The sequence below is a fragment of the Akanthomyces muscarius genome, chromosome 3 (assembly GCF_028009165.1).
Source record: "Akanthomyces muscarius strain Ve6 chromosome 3, whole genome shotgun sequence".
In the NCBI taxonomy this organism is placed as follows: domain Eukaryota; kingdom Fungi; phylum Ascomycota; class Sordariomycetes; order Hypocreales; family Cordycipitaceae; genus Akanthomyces; species Akanthomyces muscarius.
This window is the reverse complement of record NC_079243.1, coordinates 4,672,934-4,685,557: the sequence shown is the minus strand read 5'-3', so window position 1 is coordinate 4,685,557 and position 12,624 is coordinate 4,672,934. Positions and strand designations below refer to the sequence as shown.

At 53.7% G+C, this 12,624-nt stretch overlaps 3 protein-coding genes across 3 annotated transcripts; 1 reads left to right on the top strand and 2 right to left on the bottom strand.

The window, feature by feature from the left end:
• Nucleotides 1–2,231: 2,231 nt before the first annotated feature.
• On the top strand, nt 2,232–5,937 carry LMH87_002957 (uncharacterized protein; the record flags this gene model as incomplete). Its single annotated transcript, XM_056194501.1, has 6 exons — nt 2,232–3,276; nt 3,327–3,757; nt 3,815–5,146; nt 5,206–5,730; nt 5,840–5,866; nt 5,920–5,937. 6 exons carry the CDS (start codon nt 2,232–2,234, stop codon nt 5,935–5,937), a joined length of 3,378 nt encoding a protein of 1,125 aa, XP_056051432.1.
• Nucleotides 5,938–6,682: 745 nt separating this feature from the next.
• Nucleotides 6,683–8,803, bottom strand: LMH87_002956 (uncharacterized protein; the record flags this gene model as incomplete). The annotated part of the gene is made up of 5 exons (XM_056194500.1): nt 6,683–7,855; nt 7,914–8,124; nt 8,187–8,486; nt 8,550–8,635; nt 8,699–8,803. The coding sequence occupies 5 exons, from the start codon at nt 8,801–8,803 to the stop codon at nt 6,683–6,685; spliced, it is 1,875 nt and encodes a 624-aa protein (XP_056051431.1).
• A 2,142-nt stretch (nt 8,804–10,945) lies between these two features.
• On the bottom strand, nt 10,946–11,345 carry LMH87_002955 (uncharacterized protein; the record flags this gene model as incomplete). The annotated part of the gene is made up of 2 exons (XM_056194499.1): nt 10,946–10,953; nt 11,003–11,345. The coding sequence occupies 2 exons, from the start codon at nt 11,343–11,345 to the stop codon at nt 10,946–10,948; spliced, it is 351 nt and encodes a 116-aa protein (XP_056051430.1).
• Nucleotides 11,346–12,624: the final 1,279 nt, after the last annotated feature.

The window sequence follows — 12,624 nt, the reverse complement described above, 5'->3', positions numbered from 1 at the left end:
AAACCAGAAAGTTTTAGCTTGTACGTTCTCCGAGAAGAAATTCAACGAGACAGAGCGTCCTTGTCATTCTCGCCTTTTTATTACTATTAGACGAAGCTGTAACAACACCAACGAACCCACGAGCGAACCTACCCTAGCGGCTGCGTGCCCTCACAAGATAGGGATAGCCGAGTAATGCGCCTCTTTCACAGGCGATTTGCACTGGTATGCATAATTTAACCACACATGTAAATGTACTAATTAATTTTTGTTCCATCTTCAGTAAAGTAGACGAGGCGCCTTTGCTCTCCGTCATGGTTTCTCGATAGGTGTGCCATGTATTCATAGCTGCCGCCAGAGTGAACAGCCCCTACCAGTCTAGTATAGACATGCACATGAGTGCCTGGAAACAAGGAAACTGACGAGAAAAGGAAACGGCGGATTTGTCGTGAGGCTGCTCCCAGGCTGGCAGAGATCCTGTCTCGAGTGCCGGGAGGCAGCCCATGCTGGTGCTGGAGAGCCCGGTGCGAGAGGCCGCCAACTCTTAACAAGTCGCTCATATAAAGCCCGCCTTCTAGACAGCCTTGGCCTTTGGAAGATTTCTCTGCCAAGACGCCGGCGCGAAAGAAAAGGTCCTCACCCAGCCTCAATCCTGATGGTGAGGTTCTGCCCAGTTTCAAAGAGCATGTGGTGGCTTGCCCTTTTCCGTCTGTCGGCTGGTCCTTTTGCTCTGCTCCGCCACGATGGTGGCACCCTCGACAGCGCTAGCGGGATGATGAGCCTGCTGGTTGGTCAGACTGCAGCCCAGCTCATTGACAACTAGATGAGGCTGTGGGCCCCAACGCTCCTCAACCTTAAATCCAGATTTTGGGAGAGAAAGCGCCACCCGAGGGGGGGGGATCATCGTAGTGCAATGGTGAGGCTGGATTAAGATTGCCTCACGGGCGAGGCTGCATGTATATGGTGTAGCGCTCAGCTTGCCTGGTAATATCAGCTGCCTAGGCAATAACGCTCGAAGATTAAGCTGTCGATGACCTCAGAAGGGTCCCTCCCGGTCATGCACTGCCTCGTTTCTCCTCATTCGGGTGGTGTTCCCGGCATAAATTGTTGCGTTTTGAAACGAGATGTCGCTGCGAGACATGCGACTAACACGCTGTGAAGGCGTGCCTGCAGCTGGGCGGGGGGGAATGCAGGACAAATGCCATCTCCCTCGGAGGGAGATACCGGCGAAATGCAGCGAACAAGTTTATGCTGCAGAACAAATACAAAAGCAAAGCGTGGTAGACAACCAAACTGTAAGTTGTTTCATGCCCATTTCTACGAATGTAGATAATTTCCCTGATGGCCGGCCGTATATTTCCTTGACTCTTAGTTACGAGTTACTCCCTACAAAATGGGTATTCTCTGTACTAAGATGCACTTATCACTGCTAAGCATCCACAACCGTCACAACACCAAAGGCTTTTCTGGAACCAGACATTGCCTGAAATTATTTCGTAATCGGCCTTGCAAAGGCAGATCATTTTGTCCAAATAATTCATGCCGATTACTGTATCAGGAGGCTGTGTTGATTCCACAGTTGTTGTACCTCAAAGTCCCGCAACACCAAACTGTCACGCCGTGATACACGGAAAACACACAGAGATCAGCAACAACACCACTTTTGTTGCCAAGCAATCATCCTCTTTTTGACGTAATCAAAATTGCCGTCTACATCGTGGCTATGCTCGAAAATATTTCTCCTCTCACGTTGCTCCATCCCCGTGCCTAAAGTGGCAAGTTGCCGCGGGGGCCGTAGCTGAAGCGCCGCCAGCGGGCCAAGATCAGACTAGCAGAAAGCAAAATGGAGCACAAGTGTCCAACGGACAGACATCGTAGATTTGCAAATTAACCTTCTTTTTCCTTCTCCCGTCAACTGTCAGACCTTCCGTTTCGGGTTTGGCCCGCCAAGGGTTTTGCCTCTGAGAGGCCAAGCTTTCTCTAGCTTGCACCGCAGCAGCACCGCTTCTAGCCAGGCAGCTGGACAGGCGCGCGCCCGTGTGTCTCGCGAGTCGGTTGTGCTCAGCCTCCTTTTGCCAGTCATTAATATTGGCCCGGGGGCCAGCATGTTTTACAGACAGGTTCATCAGAGAACTTGCCATAACTACAATACATCTAATCGTTCTTTCTAATTACAAACTCATCATTTCATTCATCAGAAATTTCTTCTTTATGGCATAAACCCACACCAAGCTGCCCCTCTAACCGTCGCCATGGCGAGCAGCACCCTGTCGCCCGACACCCTCGAGGTGGCTCCCCGCAACCGATCTCTCAGCAATGCAGACACTATCGCCTCGTCCACCATTTCAAACCCCTTCCTTACACCCAGCACGCTGAGCTGCGCGTCGAGTGTGCTGGAAGACCCGGAACTTGCTCTTCGTCCGGACCCTGGCAGCGAGGCCGACTTTGAGGTGGCAGACAACCCATTTGCCTTTTCGCCAGGACAGCTCAACAAGCTTCTGAACCCGAAGTCACTTTCTGCCTTCCAGGCTCTCGGAGGACTGGATGGTATCGCCCGTGGCCTCCGCACGGATGTCAAGGCCGGTCTGAGTCTGGAAGAAACGGGCATCGCGTCCCCAGTCTCGTTCCACGAAGCGGTTGGCAAGACAAAGTCTGGAATCTCTGCTTCATCAGGTTCTGAGAAATCGCCCTCTTCAACGTCGGAAGCATTTGGCGACCGAATTCGCGTCTACAAGCGCAATGTGCTGCCTGCAAAGAAAGCGACTCCGCTATGGAAGCTCATGTGGAATGCGTACAACGACAAGGTCCTGATTCTCTTGACCGTCGCCGCGGTCATTTCTCTGGCTCTTGGTCTCTACGAGACGCTTGGTGTTGATCATCCGGATGACGCACCAGCACCTGTTGACTGGGTTGAGGGCGTCGCCATCTGCGTCGCCATCATCATTGTCACTGTTGTGGGCTCGCTGAATGACTGGCAAAAGGAAAAGGCATTTGTCAAGCTCAATGCGAAGAAAGATGACAGAGAGATCAAGGTTATCCGATCTGGAAAGTCTTTCATGATCAATGTTCATGATATTCTTGTAGGTGACGTCCTACATCTGGAGCCTGGCGACTTGGTCCCTGTCGATGGCATCTTCATCGAGGGTCACGATGTCAAGTGCGACGAGTCTTCCGCCACCGGCGAGTCGGACGCGCTCAGAAAGACTGCAGGTGCTGAAGTCTTTCACGCCATTGAGTCTGGCCAGACGAAGAAGGAGCTTGATCCTTTCATCATCTCTGGCGCCAAGGTCCTTGAGGGTAAGTGCTTCGCCCCTTTCAACAGAGGCATCGCGACTAACACGTTGTAGGTATGGGAACGTTTGTCTGCACATCGGTCGGCGTCAACAGCAGCTTCGGCAAGATTATGATGTCTGTCCGCACTGAGACGGAAGCTACACCTCTGCAAAAGAAGCTAGAAAAGTTGGCCGTGGCTATTGCCAAGCTCGGCGCTGCCGCCTCTGCGTTGCTCTTTGTCATTCTCCTCATCCGCTTCCTCGCCGGCCTGTCGGGTGACGCTCGCGACCCCACCACAAAGGCCTCTGCTTTTATGGACATTCTCATCGTCGCCATCACCATCATTGTCGTTGCCGTCCCCGAAGGCTTGCCCTTGGCGGTCACGCTTGCTTTGGCCTTTGCCACCACGAGGCTGCTCAAGGAAAATAATCTGGTCCGTGTGCTGCGTGCGTGCGAGACCATGGGAAATGCCACGACAATCTGCTCAGACAAGACTGGTACTCTGGTGAGTTTGTAGACAGTTCATACTCTGGTTTTAGTATTCTAACAAGCCGACTTTTAGACGACAAACAAAATGACTGTTGTCGCGGGCACGTTTGGCTCGACCAACTTTGCCAAAGCCAGCGAGTCCGAGAAGTCCCATGAGCAGACGGTCAGTCAGTGGGCTTCTGCCCTGCCACAAGCAGCCAAGAACATGATTGTTCAATCCGTCGCGATCAACTCCACCGCCTTTGAGAGCGAAGAGGACGGCAAGGCTGTCTTCATCGGCTCCAAGACCGAGACGGCCCTTTTGCAGCTAGCCAAGGACCACCTCGGCCTGCAGTCGCTGCGCGAGACGCGTGCCAACGAGCAGGTCGTGCAGATGATGCCCTTTGACTCAAGTAAAAAGTGCATGGCCGCCGTCATCAAGACGGACACCGGCTACCGCCTCATCGTCAAGGGCGCGTCCGAGATTCTGCTCAAGTGCTGCTCCGAAATCCTAGAGCCGCAGGATCTCCGTTGCGAGCCCCTGGCTAAGCCGCGCGCCAAGGCTCTCCGCGCCGTCATTGATCAGTACGCCAGTATGTCCCTGCGCACTATCGGCCTCGTCTACCGAGATTACCCGGCATGGCCGCCGGCACAGGCCGAGGTGGTTGATGGCGTGGTGCAGCTGGCGTCGCTCCTCAAGGGCCTCGTCTTTGTCGGCGTGATTGGCATCCAGGACCCCGTGCGGCCGGGCGTCCCCGAAGCGGTCCGCAAGGCGCAGCACTCGGGCGTCGTGGTCCGCATGGTCACGGGCGACAACATCATCACCGCACGCGCCATTGCCACCGAGTGCGGCATCTACACGGACGGCGGCGTCGTCATGGAGGGGCCCAAGTTCCGCAAGCTCTCCGAGGGCGAGATGAACGAGATGCTGCCGAAGCTGCAGGTGCTGGCGCGCTCATCGCCCGAGGACAAGCGTATCCTTGTGACCAAGCTCAAGGCTCTGGGAGAGACTGTTGCGGTGACCGGCGACGGCACCAACGACGCGCCGGCGCTCAAGGCTGCGGATGTCGGCTTCTCGATGGGCATCTCGGGTACAGAGGTTGCCAAAGAGGCGTCTGCGATTGTCCTCATGGACGACAACTTTACCTCCATCATCACGGCGCTGAAATGGGGCCGTGCTGTCAATGACGCCGTACAAAAGTTTCTCCAGTTTCAGATCACGGTCAACATAACGGCTGTTCTCCTGGCCTTTATCACAGCGCTTTACAGTCCTGAGATGAAGCCCGTCCTCAAGGCTGTGCAATTGCTCTGGGTCAATCTCATCATGGACACTTTTGCCGCGTTGGCATTGGCCACGGATCCGCCAGTGGACAAGATTCTCAACCGACAGCCCCAGGGCAAGAAGGCGCCGCTAATTACTATCAACGTGAGTCTCTCATTCTCTCCCCCTTTTCAACGAGCATTTACTAACACTGAATGACATAGATGTGGAAAATGATCATCGGTCAAGCCATCTTTCAGCTCGTCGTCACGCTCGTCCTTTACTTTGCCGGTCCGCAGATTCTCAACTACGACGCCGCCGACCCTACCAAGATCGTCGAGCTCGACACCATCATCTTCAACACGTTTGTGTGGATGCAAATCTTCAACATGTTCAACAACCGCCGCCTCGACAACAGGTTCAACGTCCTCGAGGCCCTGCACCGCAACCACTTCTTCATCTTCATCTGTCTGCTCATGGTCGGCCTACAGGTCACCATCATCTTTTTCGGCTCCCGCGCCTTTGGCATCGCCAGCGGCGGCATTGACGCCGACCAATGGGCCATTTCCATTGTCATTGCCGTCATGTGCCTGCCGTGGGGAGTTCTCGTTCGTCTCTTCCCCGATGCGTGGTTCGCCGTCGTGGCGGGCTTCGTGGGCAGGCCCGTGGCGGTGCTGTATCGAGCGACTGGGCGTGCTTTCAGCAAGTTTTGGGGCTTGTTTCGCAAGAAGAAGGATGATGCGGCTTCGGTAAGGGATGTCGAAGCGGCTGTTCCGGAAGTCGCTGTGAATGAGCCGGTTGTTGCGCCCCCTACTATTGTCGTCTGCGAGACACCGCAGGTCCAAATCACCGAACCAGAAGCGACTGAGAAGCGTCAGATCTAATGTATTTAATCTTGGGCATGCATGGCGTTGGGGCGCTTTTGACACTTTCATCAGCATACAGACTTTATTTAAGCAAAAAAATAAGTTTTTTTTCTCGCTTCCTTGCTACTATATGCATCCGTAGCAGCTGGCTGGGGGTGTTACGAAAACATGCCGCTAGAAGCAGTGACTTATAATGTCTTCCGCATTTTTATTATTCTTGATATTTATGTTCTTTTTCGCTCTTTTTCGTTTCTCTATTTATTTTAACTCTTCTATCACTCTTAACTCTTTGAATTTCTTTCTTTTGTAATAACTAACAGCCGCCGATGATCGCCACTAAACTCGCGGAATCTACACACCCACCCTAGGTGATTGTCGTTGGATCCGGATGAAGCGGCGATAGTACCTCCCGATCTGACGTGCAATCCAAGGCACATGAGAAAATCCATGTGCATCAGCCAGGTAAGATGCAGCAAGGTGGTGACTGGGTGGCAGATTCGCATGGGCCGTGACCGCGTCAACGCCGCGACCAGAGAGTGCGCCCAGGCCACTAGTCATCACAGCGCGACTACTACCTCAGCGCCGGCTGAATTATAGGGCGTTCTTGCATGGAAACAAAAATGTAATACTCGACATTCGGAAAGCGACAATACTTTTTATACGTTCTGCTTCACCCACTATAGCTCCAAACGCTTATCGAGCTCTAGCCAACTTTCTAGGTCCTTCGTGGCTTGCAAAAGCAACATTTATACAAGAGGTTAGGTAGGCTGTAACAGTGTCATTCAATCTCCCCACCTACCTATTTCGTCGCACATTAACATACAATTGAAATCTCTCAAGAAACCTCCTCAAAAGCTTGCCTAATGGATCTCACGCCGCTCATGCCCAGCGCATGGTTGTGGTTGTGTCCAGCATGCTCATCGTCCTCGTCGCCCGGCTCGCCAGCCCAGTCTGGGAACCCGTCGTCAAAGAGCTCCCGCAGGGCCTCTTTCAACTTTTCCAGGTCCTCGCCGTGCGCCGGATCGCGCATCACGCGCTCCCAGTTGGCAAACTCGTCGTCCGTCAGCAGACACTGGTCCAGCAGGCGCTCGACGCCTTCGTGGTCGAGCCCCTCGCCGATGAAGACGAGCTCCTGGCGACGGTCCCCCCACTCGCCGCCCTTGCTGATGTCGTGCTGCACGAGCGCGTCGACCTCCGGGTCGCCCGTTGTGTACTCCTCGGTGGGAAGCGTGCAGAACCAGGGGCGGCCGCCGGCCATGGTCAGCATGGCGCCGGCCTGCGACCAGTCGCCCGCGCGGTGCGGCCGCGTCGCCAGCAGAAACTCGCCCTTGGAGCGGAAGAGCCGCGAAAAGGTGGGATGAGCGCGCTTGTTGGCGAGAATCTCATCGTTGGGAGGCATGTCGAGCGGGTCGACGGCCATGGTGTCCTCTGCTGTGCTGCCGATTGCGGCGGTGGCTGTTTTCTGGGTTGTGGAGTGCAGTTTCTTCTCTGAAGGACGCGGGGAGGGAACGGTGTGGGCGGTCGAATTCGAGCTGCCTGCAGAGTACGCAGAGCCTTCTTTGGCGGAGTTGTTGGAGGACCCGACGCTCTGAGCATCGTCCTGCTCGACGTCCTCCATCTCCTCATCTTCATCTTCATCGTCGTCGTCATCATCTTCCTCTTCGTCATCCTCGGGCTGCTCAAGCTGCAGGATAAATTTGTCGTATAGAAGCGCAAACAAGCGGCGGGGGTGAAAGGGGCGATGGCGTGAGTAGATGAAGCTCTGGACGTTGTATTCTTCCGTTTCGGGTTTGGGGGTGACAACCTTCTTGCCGTTGACCTCGCGGACCGTCATGGCGTGCAGGTCCTGCAGCCAGCCGTAACCAGTCTGAGCAACGTCCATTTTGAAAAGACCGGTGTTGACGAGCTGCTTGACGTCGACCTTGCCATAGTTGGCCTCTATAATCTTGGCGCGGTGGTTGAGCTTCTTGACGAGGTCCACGATGCGGGTTCTTGTCTCCTTCGCAACCTAGGGTTTGTTAGAGAAACACTTCTCTCGGTGGAAAAATAGAAATTCGGATGCATACCATGTCAATTTTATTGAGAATGATGATATCGGCAAACTCAATCTGGTCGACCATCAGGTCGGAGACTGTGCGCTCATCTTCGGGGGTCACATCATCGCGACGAGCCGAGATGAGATCTGCAGTGTCAAAGTCGTGCAGCATGGTGAAAGTGTCAATAACGGTAACTGTGGTGTCCAGCTTGGCAAACTTTTCCAGGCCTCCAGCTTCCTTTCTGCGCAATGGTTAGCAGGAACGCAACGAGTATTTTTTTTTTCTCGAATGGCAGTAACTTACAGCTGCTCGAGCACCTTCATCATATCATCGTCGAGGCCCTCGCCACCCTCGTCCACGAGCTGGCTCATCTGTTCTGCAAGCCTGTTGTCAAATGTCTCGGCCACCTGCTCGGGCTCGCTGATCCCGCTGCTCTCAATGATGATGTAGTCGAAGCTCTGTAGCTGGGCGAGACGGACGAGCTCCTCGAGCAGGTCGCCGCGAAGGGTGCAGCAGATGCAGCCATTTTGCAGGGCAATGACTTTTTCGTTTGTTTTTGTGAGGCGGTGGGTTTGTTTGATCAGAGAAGCGTCGACATTGATGCTGTATGAGGCTGTTGTTAGTAGAAGTTGAGGAGTGTTTGGCGTAGGCTTTCAGCAAACTCACGCGCCAATGTCGTTGACGACGACGGCGATGCGAAGGCCGTGGTTGCTCCTGAGGATGTGTTGCAGAAGAGTTGTTTTACCAGATCCCTTTGATTTACTGTCAGAATCTGCAAAAGATACAAAATGAAGTCAAATGGATATTCAGCTTACCAGGAAACCAGAGAGTAGAGTCACTGGAAGAGCCTTGGGCGGCACCTTTGTTTTTTGAGCCTTGGCGGCCTTTTTGTTTTTGCCAATCTTGAATCTGTTGACCATCTTGTACTCGTCTGACAGTCACAAGCCTTGTATGAGAAAAGGAACAATATTGTGTTGCTTGATCCAAGGAATTTGTGTAAAAGCACCAGGGCAGGGTTGCCAGAAGCTATATATACCGACGAATTTTACAACACGCACAACAATTCATTCATGCTCATCATTAATTACCAGCCCAATTCAAGGCCAAAACTCACCTTTTCTGCGCAACACAACGCTGTAGGCATCCCGAGGCCTGCTCATCAAGGTCGACAACGTATTGACCATCAGGGTTGCGCAAGTCGTGATAGTTTCGGAGATGGCTTACATTCCTAGCCCGCTGATTGGCCAGTAGGCTCCAAATCGGGTATCCGGCCCCAGACCACCCATCGGCGCTGGGGACAGGGGAGTTACAAAGCATCCTTTGCTGTTGCCTCTATTGGGTGCTGTAGGAAAAGGTACTTGGCCGAATTACGGCGAGATAAGTAATGGATGGCGCTCATTGGCTGAACCGTGGGGCTCTGGCTGAAACCATCTTCGAGGTATCATGGGAAACACCATAGCGGTTCTCAAGAGGCGGCCGTGAGCTAGGGCTATGCACCCTATTGAATGGCGATGAAGACTTACTGTGTGCTCTGTAGTGAACTATATAAAGGTACAGTCGTAGCAGCTGTCTGGAGGCCGGAGGGATTGTCTGTGATGCTTCGGCCGCACGCGAATGTCGTGCTCAACGGCTCTTTTGCTTTGTTTCCATGTCGATATATGCGATATACACTCGAGTACAACAAGGTGCATGGCTCTCCACCCCGGAGAACACGCACTGGACCGAAAACGAGAGGGGCCTATATCGGAGTGAGGAGGAGGAGGTGCATCGAGTTACACGGGCAGTGCACCGACAGCAACAACAGCAAGTCGACAGACGCCAGCCGCGGTAATAACGAAATTCTGTCCTGCGGGCGCCGCCTCAAAAGTCCATCAGGGTTGTGCCGGACGCTGGCCAAGGGCTGCCAAGCTTGTCGACGGCAAGTAGGCGTTTTGCTTGCGCAGCCAATTGTAGACGAGCTTGCGATGCGTATTGAGAAAAGGACTGCCTCCTGCATTGTTAGAGACGAAAAGTCGAAAAGAAAAATAGTCAAGATAGAGCGGTTAAAAATGCGAATGCGCAACTATCTCCGAGGAACGATACGGAACATGTTTTCCATCCATCGCAGTCGAGGAAGGGTACGTGCTCCAAGACGTGGTAGCCTTGAAGGTGAGCAACAAGAGAATCGCAGTGGAAGACGACGTTCTTTCAATTCAAGCAAGCGGTGGTCAAAGGGAACGTTGCGGAGAAGACTTTATTTTTTGCGAGAAAACACAACGAAGATGTTGTTATGTCGTCAATGCAAGTGTGTGTCCGTCGTGAAAGCCGGCTACCCTGTATCTTTCTGTTGGAGCCGGGACAGATGTCGGTGTCAACCTGGCATGCTAGTAGCGCGATTGCGGTTCAGGCTAGCTCTTGCATGAGAAAACTTTTGTGCAGAACCTTTGCAGAGAACTTTTGCCATATTGGCCGCCTGTGAACTCATGCACTGCCATATGGTGGTGAATCCTGCCTAGGATGATTGTTGAGCACAAGACCATGGCGAGGCTGTCAAAAGGAGTGTCATGAGGGTTTGAAATCATTACAAAAACATATTTACCGACTGGCATGTACTTGCACGCACAAGCAGGCATGCCTCGTGGCATTGAGCCGCATGACTGCCTTGTGCGCTTCTGGAACAATTACGATTGTGAAACGTAAAACGGCCAGGTGTACGGAGTACTCCACACCTGTCTTGGAGACAAGGCAGAGACGGGATGCGGGATGCAGCAACTACCCCAAAGTGACGGGATGCACATGTGGCAGCGACGGAGACGCCCGTGTCTGGAGAAGAGCCCTACCGTGCGTGTATACCTGGAGGCCCCGTGGGGGTGGGTGGATGAGAGTGGGAGTGGCGACTGTGGGCGGAACCATGGGACAATGTTACATGAGATGATGGATTTCTGGAGTGAGGCTCGCCTGAGAAGAGAGGTGCTGGGTGACGGGACAAAAGTCCCCCGTATATTGCGCAATGTGGAGGCAAGTTTTCATTTGTCACGATGACGGTGGGTTCGAGGCTGGGGAATCCAGCCGTGTCGTGACTATCAACACACTACAGATTACTCAGTAAGGTAGGACCTTGTTGTCATTAGGTAACGCACTTAGGGTGGACGACCCTTTGAAAGGTATGACGGCCTGTTGAGTTGCCAATCTCTTGGGCCAAGTGATGGGCAAAAGGAAACGACGCGACAGTGAGCCGCGGCGGCCGACAGCCTCGATCTGCCACCAGGATTTAGAGACGGGAAAGAAGAATTTGCCAAGCGTGAAATCGGCTTGGTATTTTTCGGCATGCAGCGGTATACCAAGTCCCTGCGTACACAGAGCGCACATCGCCGGGACAGCCACCGCCGCCAAGTCGGAGCTAGGCCAAGGAATGGGGGTGGCCTTGTATGCAAAAGTGCCTGGTCTAGACGGGCAAAAGGTCGAGGCGGTAATCTTTGGCATCAATGAGGTAATAATAAGCCCCAGCTAATCAGCCAAACGGCTACCAACCTACCAGTACCATATTACTGCTACGGCACAGCGAGGTGCCGAAGAAAAAGCGCGTCGGTGAATACCTAATTAGCGGCGTTTGGCCCTGCCGTGGCTGGTTTTAGAGTGGTCTGTGGTGGTCTGGTGGCTTGCTTATTGCCCACTGCGATTTCCGCTGAATTCCGCTTTGGGGGCCTCTGCCAGCGCTGCAAAATGCCCCGAGGCCATGTCGCAGCGGGTGGCTACAGTGGGTGACAGTGGACAATGCGCTGAAAATGCAGGGCAACCATCGCTAAATGGAACTGTCACAGCACCTGTTTGCACCTGCTCAAACACGTCTTTCTGCTGGCAGCCTTCCCAGGCCTCAACACTGCCCTTCCCAATCCATTTCTTCCCGTAGACCAAACACCACCAAGCAACACCACCATCATCGCCACACTACACCCATCTGGGCCAAGGCGACGCCCCTGCCGATAGCCTCTGTAGGTGGCGTCGACTACGCTGCAGCCAAAGCTGACAGGGCACAGTTTCTCTAGCCTATTGGCAGGCCCGCTCAGTACGCCGAGGACGCCACTGGAATAGACAGCCGATGGCAAACGACATGTCTCCGTCCGGCCCATCGCTGGCCATCAAAGTCTACAGAACTCCATCTCTCGCGCCCGAGTGAAGTGAAGAAAAGGCAGAGAAGAAGCAGCCGACATACTCAACGTCTTTCCATTCATCTAGTGACCTTATTTACCCGCCAGGGCCATCTCGCACCTTTCTGCTGGTGGGCCTCGCCCCTAGAGAAAGTAACTCTCATCCACCGCGTTATCCACCAAGACAGCGCTTTTGTCGACGCAAAACTGGGAACTCGACAAAGGTTCCTTTCTCTAACAGCCAAATTATTACGCTTCACTCCACATCGCCATCAGTTGTCCTCGGACGGCGCATGCAATGTGGATCAAGCCTAGCTGAGCAGCCCGCTTTGCCTGCCAGTCTGCGTGCCTCTTGCCTGCCCTGTCAACCCTGCGTCCTTTTGTCGCGCTCACGCTCCATCCGCTGGCACAACGGACCAACCAAACTCTGATTCTCTCTACTTGGGATCCCCGAGCGATACCACCCACGAAGTCGATTCCTACTCTAGTCTCGTTCGGTCAACAAGTCCGGTCCACCCATGCCGAGGCGAACTTGGGTTACCATGCTTACCATGCTTGCCATGCATGTCTCGGCCTCCTCGCGCTGTTTGCCTCGTCGCCTCAGCTGGATGGGC